We start from the raw sequence: 17,725 nt of genomic DNA on the forward strand, positions 1-17,725 counted from the left end.
TTTGTTAAGTCAGGAATGGAGGCAGTGATTTTCCAGCCAGTCACCAATTTTCAGATCAAACAGGACAGTTTAACTGCCTCAACTGGAGCACCTATCAGTAATGCTTGAGGTCCCCAGGATCTCCCATGCCTGTCTGCATGAGATTAGCATTCTATTAAAATGGTATTCTTTTAAAAGGGCTCTGCTCCAACAACAGTGATCTGACTGCTTTAAAAAAATGTAAAATGGAATAAGTTTCTGTGAGAACACCCATTTACTACTGTCAGCTGCTTCTTAGAAGCTAAAAGATCTGTTTAGCACTCTAACTTAAGACGCTTGCCCATCACACTTAATTGTACCCCACCCCAACTCCCAGTTTCAAGACTGGAACAGTCCTACCTTCTGTTTTCTGTACCTAAAGCAGAAATCCAGTCCTATACCTCACTAATTCTTAAGAACTTCTTAAAGCAATCATCTTAGTACTTCACTCAAAATTTAAATTTTACATCTGAAATTGGTTAAAAGAAACAAATATCAGTCTCTAAACATAAATTAAACTAAGAAGTCCTTAGGAATAATCCTGAAATTATTATTCTAGAGTCTGTTCTGATATAACGTGATAATTCCATTCCTGTGCAATTTTGTGTTTTAATAGCACCATTAAACCAATGGGACAGAAATCATGTTATAGGTAATACAGGTAAGGAAAGTTCACATTCTACAAACAATGGTCTAAATTCTTCAAATGCGTTACAGCCAATGCATGTTGAAGAAACAAGTGTTATAGCAGAATTGACTGTATCTATTTTCCTTCTTACCTTTATAGGCTTCTCATCTTTCACTTCAACATTTTCCAGCATCTTTACTACTCCCATTCCTTTTAGCACCTGACCAAAAATCACATGTTTGTTATCTAGATGAGGTGTTGGCACAGTTGTGATGAAGAATTGTGAACCATTGGTGTTTGGTCCTGCGTTGGCCATGCTCAGCAATCCTGCCTGATCATGCTGCAATAGTACGAAGAATTTGTGTGAAGGAGGAATAATGCATCTTAAGTTTAAATAATAAAACTAAAAAGTTATTAAAAATGCAAGTTGCACTTATGACCTTTGAATTTGACTCAGGACACTGCAAATGGACAGATCACAGAGCAAAATGAGTTTGCTTTTGCATTTTTGTGCAAAAATGTTTGTGAGCTTCATTTTGTTTGATAAAATTTGCCCATTAATGTAGTAAGATTTGACCAAAGCAGAGGATCATTTCATTAATTCATGATTTTTTTCAAAATTCCATGCTCATATATAGCCATAAGGTGAGTAGTTTTAAACATTTCACAGTTATGTAAATAATTAAGTACATAAAATATGTAAAAAATAAAATATGAGAACAACTGAATTGGATAAAATAAAACAAAAATATGGAGTGTTCAATAATGTTGAGAATGGAACAACTGTGGAAACATTCCCAGGCCAAAACAGATAAGTAAACATCCATCTATTATATCCAACATTATGGTTCAACCCCAACTCCAGGTTTGTCCCCACTGGTGTGGTGTGAGTGTTTTCAATGAACAAGTGCCTTCGGTCCATTATATCTTGACTCAAGCTAGATTTTTCATATATAATCCCAACATACAAAAGGAGATTTGCATCTCAGTTTCAACTAGATTTGAATTTTTGTCCCAGAGGCAAAATCTAGCAGCTAATTTCCATTGATTAAGCGAGTTTTGAAGAACACAAACAGTTTTTGTTACAATGGCACAATAGCCTTCATACTGTGCTGCAGAAAATATTGCAATATTTCACCCAGCCCATGGAAAATCATATGTACAATTACAAAATTCATTATTTATTATCAATGTTCAGCTAACAAAGAAGTGTTCACTATACATGCCCTTCTTTTTAACCTTGTAATGGAAACTTTCATCTTCAAATTTCTCTCCATAGATACTTTCTCCTCCAGTTCCATTCTGATTAGAAAAGTCTCCTCCTTGTATCATAAACTTCCTTATTACTGTAAAGATCAGAAAGAATTGTTCATTTTTTAATTGAATATGTGGTCACTTAAAATAGAAATTAAAACATTCATAATAACAAGGTCCACCAATTGACTTACTCCTGTGGAAAGGACAGCCTTTGAAATGCAGAGGTTTACCAGTGGTTGGCCCAATTCCCTTCTCCCCAGTGCATAAAGCACGAAAATTCTCAGCTGTTTTAGGACAGACATCAGCAAACAGTTCCAGAATTATCCGTCCAGCTGCAATAAAACATATTGTGCATTAGATTTCAAACCAATGGACTTTTACAACCTCGCACTAATTATTAGTCAATGAATTCAAATTGAGATTAGCTACTCTCAGTAGCATATAATTTCAACCATCAACTAGGCTTACTGGCTAAATTTCACCAAATGTCCTTGTGTAAAATACCGTTGTATTCCAGGGCTACAAATATGGAGATGTTTGATGAAGAGCACTAAAATATCTGTGCTTTTTTATTTAACTCATGCGAATCTTTACCTTAGTCTATGAACAAATCCCTCCATTACATTTAATTAACGTATATTTCCTTCAACTACTCCCTGTTGTAGAAAACGCAGAAGCTAACCACTCTCTAGCTAAAGCATTCCTCTGGAATCCCCTACTGAGTTTATTAGTGGTTACTTTACATCTATGGCTCTTAGTTTTGACTCAAATATAAGCTCAAAACACCTGACGACAGGCTAGTCTAATTTTTTGTTCGTTTGTGGGATGTGGACATCGTTGGCTGGCATGTACTTATTGCCCAGCCCTAGTTGCCCTCTGCTAAACACGTAAACCTGAACTCAGAAACCTGAGCCCAGATATAGCCGTCCATCAGAACTTTACCAAAAATAGATCTACAGATTAGCAAATGCACAGATCATTTACTGGTCATGGAAGTTGTTGAGGTTCAATGGCTGAAAGTGCAGGCAATTAACAATAATCCAGACAACTAACAAGAACCGGTGGAGAGGAAAATATTGTTAAAGAAGTTGGTTCTGGACACCGGTTTGTTAAATCACTACCATCTATAAATAAGCAAGAATTATTTAAATTCAATCTTGTGATCATTATGATTAATACAAGATTATTCAATAGTCAATTCCTAGTTAATATCAATGGACAGTTATATTATGGCACAGTACATTGAGCAAATCCTTGCAGCAGCAAGACAGCAAATGTCCTAAAAGAATTCTATTTCTGAAATACTGGGGAAAAGTTTACTCCCCACAGGAAGTGGATACAAGGAGGGGTATACAATTTGGGCTAAGTCATGACAGCTTGCTACACTGACCATGTCCTAATGTTAAATTTACTGATAAGAAAAAGATACAGGCTTCACAGAAGGAGATAGGAAACGATTCTGAACAAGGGTTATCAAGTGGCGATTGACCAGGCTGTTGGCATAACAGTACGTTGACACTAGCCTGCTGGATAAGGAAGCAGCCAGCTGAATCTAGGTTGCACAGTAACAGCCCAAAGGCAAGTTCTTTATTAAACCAAGTGGGGAGGCTAAAGGTAAAGAATACATCTCCTACATTCTCCTCAGACACTTCTCCGTCCATCAGCAGTTTTTTTTAAAGAAAGTATCTTAATCTATCTTCTGTATGTTGTGGGGCCCCTACCTTTTTCAGGAGTAACTACATTGCTGCTGATGCTATTGAGGCTCCCGAACTACCAGCCAATTAAATCGGCCAGAAGCTATTGGAGGTAGGATTTCCTCTTGAGCAACAGGCAGAAGTCCATTCAAGTGCCAGTTAACTAATTTATCAGCTACGGATCTGCTCATTGATATATTTTGGTGATAGGGGCAGGAAACTATGCCAACTTAAGTATCCAGCCCAGCTAGCTAGCAGGTGCATCATTATTAAGATGACCTACCCAAATCAATAATCAATATGTAAGATACTATCCCACACAGTGTCACACACAGCAAGTCTAGATCACTTCATTGCAAAGATATACAGTTATAGAGAAATACAGCAATGGAAACAGATCCTTCAGTCCAACTCATCCATGCCGACCAGATACCCTAACCTAATCTAGTCGCATTTGCTAGCATTTGGCCCATATCCCTCCAAGCCCTTCCTATTCATATACCCATCCAGGTGCCTTTTAAATGTTACAATTGTACCATGAAAAAGTTGCTCCTTAGATCGCTTTTATATTTTTGCACTGTATAGCTGCAACATGACCTCCCAACTCCTGTATTCAATACTCTGACCAAAAAGGAGAGCATATCAAATGCCTGCTCCACTATCCTATCTACTTGCGACTCTACTTTCAAGGAGCTATGGAACCTGCACTCCAAGGTGTCTTTGTTCAGCAACACTCCCTTGGACCTTACCAAAAAGTGTATAAGTCCTGCTTGGATTTGCTTTTCCAAAATGCAGCACCTCACATTTATCAAAATTAAACTCCATCTGCCACTCCACAGTCCATTAGCCCATCTGATCAGGATCCCATTTTATTCTGAGGTAACCTTCAGTACTGTCCACTACACCTCCAATTTTGCTGTCATCTGCAAACTTACTAATGTTACTATGTTCACATCCAAATCATTTAGAAAAATGACGAAACGTAGTGGAGTCAGCATCGATCCTTGTGGTCACTAGTCACAGGCCTCCGGTCTGAAAAACAACCATCCACCACCACCCTCTGTCTTATACCTTCGAGCCAGTTCTTCCAGTATTCCATGAGATCTAACCTTGCTAACCAGTCTCCCATGGGGAACCTTGTTGAATGCCTTACTAAAGTCCAGATAGATCACATCCACCACTCTGCACTCATTGATCTTCTTTGTCACTTCTTCAAATAACTCAAACAAGTTCGTGAGACATGATTTCTCACGCACACAGCCATGCTGACCATCCCTAATCAGTCCTTGCTTTTCCAAATACATGTAAATTCTGTTGCTCAGGACTTCCTCCAACAACTTGCCCACCACTGACATCAGGCTCATCTGTCTATAGATCTCTAGCTTTTCCTTATGAATTTTCTTAAATAGTGGTACAATGTTAGCTAACCTCCAATTTTCTGGCACCTCACCTGTCACTATCCATGATACAAATATCTCAACAAGGGGCCCAGCAATCATTTCTCTAGCTTCCCACAGATTTCTAGGGTGCACCTGATCAGTTCCTGGGGATTTATCCACTTTTATGCATTTCAAGATACCCAGCACCTCCTCCTCTGTAATACAGACATTTTTCAAGATGTCTTCACACATTTAACAAATTCCTCTCCATCTAAACTCTTAACACTATGATAGTGCTCCAGGCTAACTTAGTACTTATAGTTTATATCTTTAAAATTTAATCCAAGAGTCAGATTTCAATAAAACATATAATCAAGACAGAACCCATTCTACTCATTACTGTAGACCTACAGCAAGTTTGCACATTAAAAATGATGCACTTATCTACTCCTGTGCTCTGAGCTCTCCAACACAAGTTCCTCCAAGATCAGTTGTGAATTTTGTTGTTTGTTAAATTTTCCTAGACGCACTCCGATGTCCAGAGATACATGAACTTAAACAACAAAGGCAGCAACTGCGCAGATTCATGCTCCATAGAAACAAGACCCTCATTTTACATAATTGCTGAATAATAAGGCATTAAACAATAGATGGGCAATCACCAATTGAAACTCTAATCTTCACCAGTCTCCGAGAAAATGGTTTACAGTCTAGTTCATGTTTATAATTAAGTCAAATTTTGCTCTAATAACATGGCAGCATTATTTCAAGATACTGGCAAAAATCTATTTTAACTGATTCTTGACATTTTGAGAGTCATGGTAAAGTTGCTACAGTCCAACTAGACTACAGAGGAACCTTGATTATCTGAAGGACACAGGCGGGGAGTATTTTGTTCAGTTAAATCGAATTCCAGACAACATAGTTTAGCCAAGCATCGGCTCCTTGAAATCTTGCTGGATAATTCGATATTTGGATAACTGAATGCCAGATAATCGAGGTTCCTCCGTATAGGTCTGCTCTTTCATCAGACAGGGATGACTGGCAGTGAAATAACCTGATGGTCACCAAGCCTCAGGTGAAAGGAGAGTTTAAGAAGGAAAGTTCTTTGTGGTAACCTCAGCCAGTGTGAGAATTAAACCCATATTATTGGCACCACTCTGCACCACAAACCTACCATCCAGCTAACCAAGTTCATCACTCAGAGATATAAAAGCCGAGACAAGGTGTCTGGTCTCTCAGAAGCGCTGTTAAGTGCAACAAATCATTCTTGCTTCTCGAGTCCGGTATTAAATAATTTACATCCCTTCAGATTTGCTTGACCTGTTTTGCCATCTCTTGTTCACATGGACTCGGTAATATTCGGAATTTAGCTTTCCGTGGCCTCATTACAAGTAAATGAGTGGCATGAATTATTTCAGCAATGTCTACATTACAGGCTGTGCAGTGCACGTACAAAAAAACCACTCAGTCTAATGGCAGACTTGCTTTGGAGGTCACTCCAGACATATGGAAAACAAAACCTTTCTTTTTTTTCAGTTTTCTACCCACTTTGTGTGTGAAAAACTAATGCATGCTCCTTTTTGCTGCAAACTCATAAAAGATGTCTCTGATTTTAATTTACCTTTTTTAAAATGCAGGATTTATTTATTTCCTAACAACTCTTTAAATTATTTTGTTAACTCCCATGAAACGCTTTGGCAAAACAGTAAATATAGTGTAATGGCTAACTTCTGTACTAAAATAAATCTTTTTCCAGGTTATGAGAATGTGTATAGGGTACGAGCAGGTAGGGAAAGAGTTAAGTTTAGAGTTTTCTGAAATAAGAGGTTCAGCTGAGCATGACTCAGATCAGATAAGTACTTGCAGTTAACAATAGTTCGCTGAAGGCAAGGGTAATAGGTTAACAAGGTAGAAAAGCATTCATTATGTAGAGCCATTTAACAAGATGAAGAAGAATTCAGAATGTAAAGTCAGTTAACAAGGTAGTTTAAGTTTTGAGTCAAGATTAGAATGGTGCTATAAAAGCACAGCAAGTCAGGCAATATCCAAGGAGCAGGAAAATCGATGTTTCGTGCAAAAGCCCTTCATCATGAATGAAGCCAGGGTGGAGAGAGAAATCGGGGGGGGGGGGCAGGGGAGAAGACAGCTAAGAGTACAATAGGTAGATGAGGGTGGGGATGAAGGCGATAGGTCGGAGAGGAGGTTGGAGCCGATAGGTGGGAAGGAAAATTGGCAGGTAGGATAGGTCATGAGGATGGTGCTGAGCTGGCAGGTTGGAACTGGGGAGAGGTGGGGGAAGGGGAAATGAGGAAATTGGTGAAGTCCACATTGATGCCCTGGGATTGAAGTGTTCCACGGCGGAAGATGAGGTGTTCTTCCTCCAGGCATCGGGTGGTATTGGGGGAGTGGCGGTGGAGGAGGCCCAGGACCTACATGTCCTCAGCAGAGTGGGAGGGGGAGTTGAAATGTTCAGCCACGGTGTGGTGGGGTTAATTGGTGCGGGTGCCCTGGATATGTTCCCTAAGGCTCCCTGCCTCATTCCTGATGAGGGACTTTTGCCCGATACATCGATTTTCCTGCTCCTCGGATGCTGCCTGACCTGCAGTGCTTTTCCAGCACCACACCAATCTTGATTCTGATCTCCAGCACCCACAGTCCTCACTTTCGCCTAGTTAAACTTTTGACCCTATCTTAATCTAATTTAATCTAAATCTAATTTAATCTCCATCAAGTATCTTTCATAGCAAATTGGAACCATCTTCTTTGTTTTTTGTAAAAGTCATACTCATGTGAGTACAGGTGACAAAAAAGCTAATAAACCTGATCCAGTAGAAGCCTAATTAGTCCTTATGTAGACTTCCAAGCAGTATTCAACAAATAATATTTTAAAAAACCTTTTCCAACCGCAAGCTCAATGTTTTAAATCATGTTATTTCTTCTACCGTAACCTCACGTTTGATAAGCAGTAAATTATCAAAACTCCAGGACTGCAGGCCTGTGCAGTTCAATACTAAGCCAGAATAAATTTACCAGAGTAAGTCTCCCAACAGAACTTTTATAGTTTGAGAAACACATAATTAAAAATGAATAAATGGATCATTTTCAGATGGGCAGGCTGTGACCAGTAAAGAATATCAAGGATCTGTTCTATGTCCTGAGCTGACTATAATCCATATTAATGGCTTAGATAAGGAAATTGTAATCAAGATTTCTGACAATATAAAGTTTAGTGGGAAAGCAAGTTGTGAGGAGGACGCTATAATCAAAAAGCATTTAGCAACTCATTTGAGTGGAGATGTACACAGCAAATGTCACATAATATGGGGATAAAGTGGGAAGTTTACCCACTCTAGGAAAAAACACAGAAAAACAAAGTATTTTTAAAATTGGTGAGAGGCTGGGAAATGTTGCTATCTTCAAGGTCTGTGAAATCCCAGAGTACAGAGTTCTGGTCTCCTTACACAAGGAGGGATGTGCTTGCCATCAAGAGAGTGCAATGGATGTTCACTAAACTGACTGGTAGGACTGTGGTTATGATTTTTGTATAGAAAAAGCATGAAGAGGTATGAGGGCAGTATAGGAAGTTAGGGTTCAGTTAGGACATTCACCATGATCTTACTGAATGGCCTATTCCTGCTTCTGTTTGCTATGTTTCTTAGATCATTCAATAATCATGGCTACAACCCCCCATTTCCACAAGTATCATTTCATTGTGCATCAAGACAGTTTTTTATTAAAATATATTTTTATTGAAAAGTAGATTTTTTAATATTACAACAAATACAAAACAATACAAAGAAAAAACCCAAAAAATGTAAAATACCCAAGCCGTCCTCATGTACAAATGTACAAGTATGAAAAAAACCCAATTAGCTACTTAACTAAATAAATAATAACTTATAACAAATTAATAAATAATAATACAACTCAGCAAAACAAAACATGAACTCTCGATATCGAGAGCATTAATTTTCACCTATTTATATGTTCACAGTTCTCTCTCTCTCTGGATATTGGACTCGTAAAGCACAATTGTTATGGCTATATAAAAGCCCTTATTAGTCTGGCAGACAAATCTGTGTCCAGGTAGTCCAAAAAGTGCTGCTATGTCTTACAGAAATTCTCAAGTTTTGTGGTGTATAATACTTTGTAAGAAAATCCACAGGGATATGCTCCAGTACAATCTTACGCCAACCCAACAAGCCCGGGGTATTTTCGGTCACCCAACCTAACAACATATTCTTTCTTGCGCAGAAAGTGAGGATGTTGAAAAGTATTTGTCTTATGCGCATCTACAGGGAACACACTGGGCAGGCCAAGAAGAGGACAGATCGGATCCTTCTCCACCCTCACACTTAATATCTCCTCCATTGCAGCTGTCACAGTGCTCCAGTATGTTAGAAGCCTACCACAGGACCAGAGATAATGGGTAAGAATGCCTGTACCAACTTTACACCTGGGGCACTTTGAAGATACCCCTGGTTTAAATTTTGACAAACGACCCGGAGCCAAGTGGACCATGTGGAGAATCTTCAACTGTAAAGCACGGGTCCTTTTGCAAATTGATATCGTTTTGCGTTTTCCCAAGTATCTTTCATGCCTCTGAGGAAACCTCAATGCCTAGCTCTCTCCCATTTAGGTCTACACATCTGTACAAAAGTTAATAGGCATACCAGCAGGTGGTCAGGCCGTTTATCGGGAGTATTTGTACAACACACAATTCATGAAATAAAAACAGAGATGCAGTAAAAATAAAAAAAAGACTGATAGTATTTTATTAGAAAAAGACTGCACAAAACTATTAATTGTATATGATAAGAATTTTTCATCAAAAAACTGATATTCACAGCAAAAACCTCTTCTCACCGTATATCATAAATATAATGGGATAGCTGCTAATGCAAAAGTCCATGAGAATCTTTCGAATTCACTGTTCTCATCAGTTGCACCACTGAATAATTCATTCCAGTTATCTGGGTCAAGCATATCATCATATGGATCATCTTCATTTGCATACTCAAGGGGATCATTAATTGATTTGTCATCACCTCCATCTGACAATAAATAGTTACCCTCTGTAACATCTAAAGCATTAGGAATTCCACATTTTTTGAAAGCTTTTACAATAACTTCAGTTTTCATCTCCTTCCTGGACTCAGCAATCCACTCACATATAGTTCCAAGCAATGGAGCACGGGGATAGTCAACATGGCTTTGTGCATGGGAAATCATGTCTCACAAATTTGATTGAGATTTTTGAAGAAGTAACAAAAAGGATTGATGAGGGAAGAGCAGTAGATGTGATCTATATGAACTTCAGTAAGACAATCCACAAGATTCCCCATGGGAGACTGGTTAGCAAGGTTAGATCTCACAAAATAAAGGGAGAACTAGGTATTTGGAAACAGAACTGGCTCAAAGGTAGAAGACAGATGTTGGTGGTGGAGGATTGTTTTTCAGACCGGAGGCCTGTGACCAGTAGAATACCACAAGAACCGGTGCTGGGTCCACTACTCTTTGTCACTTACATAAATGATTTGGATGTGAGCATAAGAGGTACAGTTAGTAAGTTTGCAGATGACACCAAAATTAAAAGGTGGAGTGGACAGCGAAGAAGGTTACCTCAGATTACATCAGAGTCTTGATCAGATGGGCCAATGGGCTGAGAAGTGGCAGAGATGGAGTTTAATTTGGATAAATGCAAGGTGCTGCATTTTGGGAAAGCAAATCTTAGCAGGACGTATGTACTTAATGGTAAGATCCTAGGGAGTGTTGCTGAACAAAGAGACCTTGGATTACAGGCTCATAGTTGCTTGAAAGTTTGGTATGTTTTCTTTTATTGGACAGAGTATTGAGTACAGGAGTTGGGAGGTCATGTTGCGGTTGTACAGGACATTGGTTAGGCCACTGTTGGAATATTGCATGTAATTCTGGACTCCTTCCTGTCGGAAAGATGTTGTGAAACTTGAAAGGGTTCAGAAAAGATTTACAAGGATGTTGCCAGGGTTGGAGGATTTGAACTATGGGAAGAGGCTGAACAGGCTGGGGCTGTTTTCCCTGGAGCGTCGGAGGCTGAGGGGTGACAAAAATTATCGACGTTTACAAAATTACGAGGGTCATGGATAGGATAAATAGACAAAGTCCTTTCCCTGGGGTTGGGGAGTCCAGAACTAGAGGGCATAGGTTTAGGGTGAGAGGGGAAAGATATAAAAGGGGCAACTTATTCACACAGAGGGTGGTACTTGTATGGAATGAGCTGCCAAGGGAAGTGGAGGAGGCTGGTACAATTGCAACATTTAAAAGGCATTTGGATGGTTATTTGAATAGGAAGGGTTTGGATGGATAGGGGCCAAGTGCTGGCAGGTGGGACTAGATTTGATTGGGATATCTGGTTGGCTTGGACCGAAGAGTCTGTTTCCATGCTGTACATCTCTATGACTCTATATTGCCACCCTTTGTGAAGCTTTCTTCCCCTTCTTGCAACCAAGTGTCCCAATTCTTCTGTATTAAGTCCTTAAAAGGTTTATTGATGCTAACATCCAGTGGCTGCACCATACTCATAAGGCCTCCAGGAATCATTGCAATGTCAGTATTGTTAGCTCAAAGTTCACTGATAACATTTTTCACTCTATTTGAACTGAACATATCCCAAACCAGCAAGTTTTTTCTCCTTTCTAAGTCCACCTGGTTGTATATTTCAGACCTCCCTAATCCAAGTCTTGCAGCCACCTTCATCCATCCACTCTTTTTCATGGAAGAGGACAACAATGTCTTTCAGAAATTTCAGCAAGGATCTAGCACAATTTTAGAGGATTACAGGCTTAAAAAAATCACCATAAGCTTTAACTTGTTCCATCTGCCATACAACAAGTACCACAATGAATCGACTCCTTTATTGGCCAGTAGTCTTAATCAAAATCATTTTTGCTCCAATCTTGTCCACAATTCTGTTCCCTGGCATATCAAAGTTCATTGGGGTTTCATCCACACGACCGATGCATGATAGCCTGTATCCGTTTTTCTTCCGACTTCTGATTACAAAGTGATGGAACCCAATTAACTTGTCATTAAGCTCTGCAGGTAGATATTGAGTCATCTTGGTTTGCTGTCTGAGCACTAAATCATACCTTTTCGTAAACCTACTGCACCATCCAGCACTTTGTTTTTGGCACGTATTCATATACATTTGAGTCATTTTGCTTCCGTTCTGACAACACAATTACCCAGTCAGCAATCTTCTCTTCTACCTGTGGCCACTTGTTCAGCTTTCCTTGGTTGGCATACTTCTATTTTGCATAGCTTTTAATTGGGTGGCTTTTTTCCTCCAATCGTGAACAAGTTTTTCAGAAACACAGAACTCCCTTGCAGGTATGCTATTGTTGCTCTTCTCTGCAACTTCAATAACTTTTTGTTTAAACTTCGCGATACCATTTTGTTGGAAAAATTTGGGGAAGTTTTACAATAATTTCAAAGTAAAACTGTATGCAACACTAAGAAACTGAGGCAACAGCAGGAAGAAAAGGTCAAGGGCTACCATAAGGTACCGTAGATATTTGCCATGCACAGGTCAAATATATGTATGTAAATATTACATAAATAAATATATACTATATTTATATACACTATACATAGTTATCAACATTCAACACTTTGAAAATTGCATTGCACAAATATATATTGGTGCATGTAACGTGATGATGCAGGTATTGCACTTGAATCAAAAATGTGCAAATTTAAGGCTGCATATATGGTCAAGAAGGGACTCCTGAAAAAGTAGGATTGACTTATACACAAGTTTTATGAAAAATACAGGTGGAAGATCCTTTACCTGAACATCGATAAACCGAAAAGTTCTGAAATCCAAAGGGTTTTTTTTGTGAAGATTTTTTCTCATTAACAAGGTTGTTTGGCATGCAAACTGTGAACCCAAGTTGACACCAACTCGATGCATATCACTCAGATGCGATGTGTGTGTGTGTGTGTGTGGCCAAGCACCAACGGCCTGCTCTTACATGGAAGCTTGCTCCTGCGGTAAGATTTTTCATAATTTCACCATGAAACTCTCACTTATTCTGAAAACCGAAAGATTCAGAATTCCAAAAAGCAGCTGGTCCCAATAATTTCAGATAAAAGATCTTCTACCTGTACCAGATTTTTTTGGCCAAAAATAATGTCTATTTATACATGAGATTGACCTAAGCACAAGTATATACAGTATATTAAGATGCTAGATACAGAAGAACTGGAGTATTCCATTTGAAATATTTTCAAAACTTTAGTTTTGCTGGTACGAAAGCTACTACTTAACATGTTTTGAATATCAGTTTAATTGTACAAAAGAAGACATCAACATTCCCTTTACAGCAGTTGCCGTATGTGAGGCAATGGTTGGTTGTGCAGCATGTTTCAAAAATAAATTTTCAGTATTTAGTATGTATTTAACTGAAACGAAACTGCAGTCAACTAGTAAAAGGTCAGACACTCTAATGCTCATGAAAATGTAAACATTTAGTAAGGGGAAAGAAATGAGCCAGAAGTTGTAACCTCAAGTTGTTAATCACATTATGGCATAGAAGGCACCTTTTCCAAGAGGACACTTATTAGGATGTGACCAATAACCTGGCAGGATGTTTAATTGCAGTGGCTTAGTCTGGTGAGGGAAATGGTTATGGACCAGGCCAGACCCTCTCAAAACATTTCAAGAAGTTAGCCCAGACCCTAACTTTCTTAGTTGTTTTAGGCAGATGTAAGATGGATATTCCAGGAGTGATGCAGCTGGTCAAACTACTTGGCTTCAAGTAAAACAGAATTTATTTACACACCACCAAATGAAACACAAGCAAAAGAAAACTGAATTTAGAATAACACCTATTGGAAAACCCAACCAACATGACATCCTCTCAACTTAACAAAGGAGCCATTCCAATTTCCTACAACATCCCTAAAATACACCCTTCGGCAAAAAGGTAAATTCAAACAGGTTCTTACAGGAAAGATGTTAAAGAGAACAAGTCAGCCAGAAGTATCTGTTGAATCAGGGATCCTTTTTTCTCTAGCACCTTTCTTTGACCAGCAACTTTGAATAGACTGCTTGCTAAGACCAGAGCTGAAAATGTGTTGGTGGAAAAGCACAGCAGGTCAGGCAGGAAAGACTCATGCCCGAAATGTCGATTCTCCTGCTCCTTGGATGGTGCCTGACCTGCTGTGCTTTTCCAGCAACACATTTTCAGCTCTGATCTCCAGCATCTGCAGTCTGATCAGCAACAATGATCGTCACACAAGGTTTGTATTAGTAATTGAGAAAGGCAAAAAATGATATAAAGTACAACATTTAGATTGAAAGAGAGTTTTTTTTACATAATGAACTTGTCTAGACATGTATGACACACCTCTAGAGCAGATGGAACTTGAAGCCAGGACTCCTGGCCTACCATAAATGAACAATAAATGATTTTTAAGTAAAAGCTGTTTCAGTTGCAAACAAGATATATTCAAACAAAGACAAAAAGTAGATCCAGGACAGTCCCCCTTGGATTTGGAGGAAAATAGAGATTATTATTAAACATACTCCACATCAGATAAGTGAACTTGTGTTGTGAAAACCAGGAAAAGTACAATAAACTGAGAGTAAGATTGGGAAGAAAATAAATGTTAACCTAGTCACTTGTTGCCTGAAATACTTCTAAAACCTTTTGAGCAGATCGCTCTGTTTCTTCAGATTCTTATGCACTTGATGCAACTGCAATACGCCAACTTCTGTGAACAACCAAAGTTTTATAAAGCAAGCACAAGCTCTGGAGGAATTCTTCACCCTCTTCGCAATGCTTGCAGAGCCGTGTTAAGAGATCTCTCCGAACAAAGGAATAGTCCTTTCTTTATACAAGATCTTTACATCACAATCAGTAATGCCCATAAGACACAATGCAGTGACTTAATCATTTCCACGAACAATGTAATGTAAATCATTCCTTAATGGCAAGATCTGGTGTAAATCTCTTAACTGCAGGGAGTAGTCAGAATTTTAACTGCAATGTTCTTATTGATTCTGAATAAGGGATGATAATGTAATTTTTTTTACATTGTACCTACAAGACAGAGAAACATACCACCCTACCGTCGGGGCATCCAATTTCTTGAAGGTCAGTGGAACAAATTAACCCCTTAACATCTCAACTCTATCTGATCACTTATCCAGTTTCCAACTTCAAAGCTCTTTGAGATTTTTTTCAACTTACAATCCCTGATTCCCTCAGCACTCTCATCATCCTTGCCTGATGTGGATCAATGTTTGGCTCTATCTTCTTCGTACTTAAGAACCATTGATTAACCATTTGCACATGGAGTACTGACCAAGTGAGAGCACAGCAAATTGCATCTCACATACAGCACATTGTTTACCCTGCAGTTTGAAACAACTATCCCCACTCCTTTACTCTTTGCCCTGATTATGTTCTAATATACAATTATCTTTTGAAAGTTACGACTAAAGTTAAAACTACTCTCTCTACAGATCATAACTGGCATACCCTGATTCTTTTCACATTAACCTGAAATCAGTGTCTTTCTGGGTGGAACTACAGTATTTAAAGAGAAAATATCAAGGTTCTCCTTCTCAATTGAAGACAATGAATCCAATTACAGAACTCCTACTTTCACCCTAAATGATATCTGCTATTTACACATGCTGATCATTACACTTTTGATCTTACTGGATTTGTATCACTGTATATATAAATTTACCGAGGCAATAAGACAGCCGAATACTGACTGATGTGCATTAAACTAAATGACAAATGTATTATTCACAAAACATTTGAAAATCATGGGAGGTATCGTGATTCTTGTTACAGTACTATTCAGAGTTCCCGAGTGTATTCACGCAAACTAACTGGTCCAGCAGTTGAGGAAAGCGTATTTATAAACAACTGATCAAAGGGGGTAGCTAAAGCGAACAAGTGTCTGGATTTAAAAACAAAACGGATGATTCTAGTGCGTCCACGGTCAAGAATATTCGGACTTCTTTTGGTCAAAGAATGTTCTGGAAACTTCCTTGGTCAATGATGTTCTGGAAACTCCCGTGGTTAAGGACGTTGTAGAAACGCCACCATACAAGATTAGTAAAACATGAATGACAGTAGTGTGAAGGATTAAGCGTGAGAAGATGCAATTCCTGTGAAGATCTCGACAATACAGAGAGAGATGAGCAGGCGGTTGGAACGCGCTAATGCAGGCTCGCGCTCTCCCGGCGGTTGGTGGGCAGCGCGAGCCGCCTTACCTGTCTCCCCCGCGATGCTGACGTCCAGGTAGACCCGCGGGTTCGCCGCCGAAGACGGCTTGACTTTCGGAGAGGGATGCGACATGACAACTGACCGAGCTCAAACCACCCGAGGCCAGGGCATGTGTGTAAACAACTTCCGCTAGTCAACCGGACATCCGCTCTCCGCGGTACAATTTGGAGTCGAGTAGTTGACTGGATAAGAATCAGACGTCAGATTAAGTTTAAAACGCTCTGCAGAAGTAAATTGAGGCAATGCTTGGAATTAGTTTAAGATGGCGCTACAAGTTTCTAGCTTGTAAAGCCTTTCCGACGGGCACCGATTTTAGTTCAGAATCAAAGTAGTGGTGAAACTTAATCGGTCTGGCAGCAACTGTGCGAGAAAAATAGAGTTAACATTTCTATTCTAGTGACCCTTAGTCACTGGACTGCAGACATGTATAGTGCTCTTATGTTTTTCTCGCAAAGGATAGTGCCAGACCTGCTGTGATTTCCAGTACACTCTGTTTTTGTTTCAGATTTTCCGAATCCGCAGTTCTTCGTTTATTTTTACATCTCATGTGTTTTTATGCACTACTGAACGGTTTTCCGTTCCCCACCCTCAAATCTCTCGCATTACTTTTGTAATCCATCGCCACTAAACCGCCAGTGTTTTACCAGTTTTAGTTCACGCTTCATTAATGCATTTAACCTACTGAATCCAGAAAGTAGAATTGAATGATTTATTGTCATTTGCATATTACAGTGAAAATTGTTGCCACAATCCTGTGCCATTTTTAGGAGTTTAAGCATAAAAAGATGTAACTGAAAAAGAGCCTACTTTCATTCCAATGCCTCCGCCATGAGTCTTGAAACGGTTCACTTAAACCAGTGCTGCCTGCCCTGGACCTGCCAATACAGGGGTTGCCACTATTCAGGCAGTATTCCCTTCGCTGTTGGTCCCACCTCACTGCCGCTGAGCCCTATGCTGAACCCACACTTGCCCCACAACCAAAAGTCCATGATTCTGCAGTCGCCTTGCCCATAATCCGGAGTCGCTGCTGTGGGCCCACCACGACCACAACCAGGAGTCCATGGATCTGCAGTGCTGCCTCAATTATGCCAGGAGACCATGCTGTGCATATCATGCTGCTGCAGCCGCTGCCTCGCTAGTGCTAGGAGTGCCTGCTCTGGGCATTTTGCAGCCAGGAATCTCTGGCTTTGCTGCCATCTGGCCACTGTGTCAACAGTTCTGCTCCAGCTACCCTCCTCAAAGATGTTGCCTTCCTGTCACCATCTTGAAGAGTCCGCTGTCATCGCCACCGAATGCTGGAGGAGCTTTGCTGCCATTGCTCTGAATGCAAGGAGGACATCCTTACTGCTGTTGCCACCACCATCAGTTGCCAGGAGGAGCCATGTCATCCTGCTGCTAAGCCGATGCTGCTGACTATGCTGACTAACCCACCGTAAAAAAGAAAAACAGAAGAGAAAA

The 17,725-nt window shown here is 39.7% G+C and overlaps 1 protein-coding gene across 1 annotated transcript in view; it reads right to left on the reverse strand.

Annotated features, from left to right (window-relative positions):
• Positions 1 to 16,414, reverse strand: part of ppid (peptidylprolyl isomerase D) — a 46,999-nt gene extending 30,585 nt beyond the window's left edge. The window contains exons 1-4 of the mRNA XM_060851348.1: positions 16,255 to 16,414; positions 2,095 to 2,235; positions 1,886 to 1,992; positions 798 to 986 (exon numbers count right to left, since the gene is read on the reverse strand). Coding sequence (XP_060707331.1) covers positions 798 to 986; positions 1,886 to 1,992; positions 2,095 to 2,235; positions 16,255 to 16,339 — 522 coding nt within the window. The 5' untranslated portion in view covers positions 16,340 to 16,414. The remainder of the gene's footprint in view (positions 1 to 797; positions 987 to 1,885; positions 1,993 to 2,094; positions 2,236 to 16,254) is intronic.
• Between the last annotated feature and the right edge of the window lie 1,311 nt (positions 16,415 to 17,725).

This window comes from Hemiscyllium ocellatum, chromosome 36, assembly GCF_020745735.1.
Source record: "Hemiscyllium ocellatum isolate sHemOce1 chromosome 36, sHemOce1.pat.X.cur, whole genome shotgun sequence".
In the NCBI taxonomy this organism is placed as follows: Eukaryota; Metazoa; Chordata; class Chondrichthyes; order Orectolobiformes; family Hemiscylliidae; genus Hemiscyllium; species Hemiscyllium ocellatum.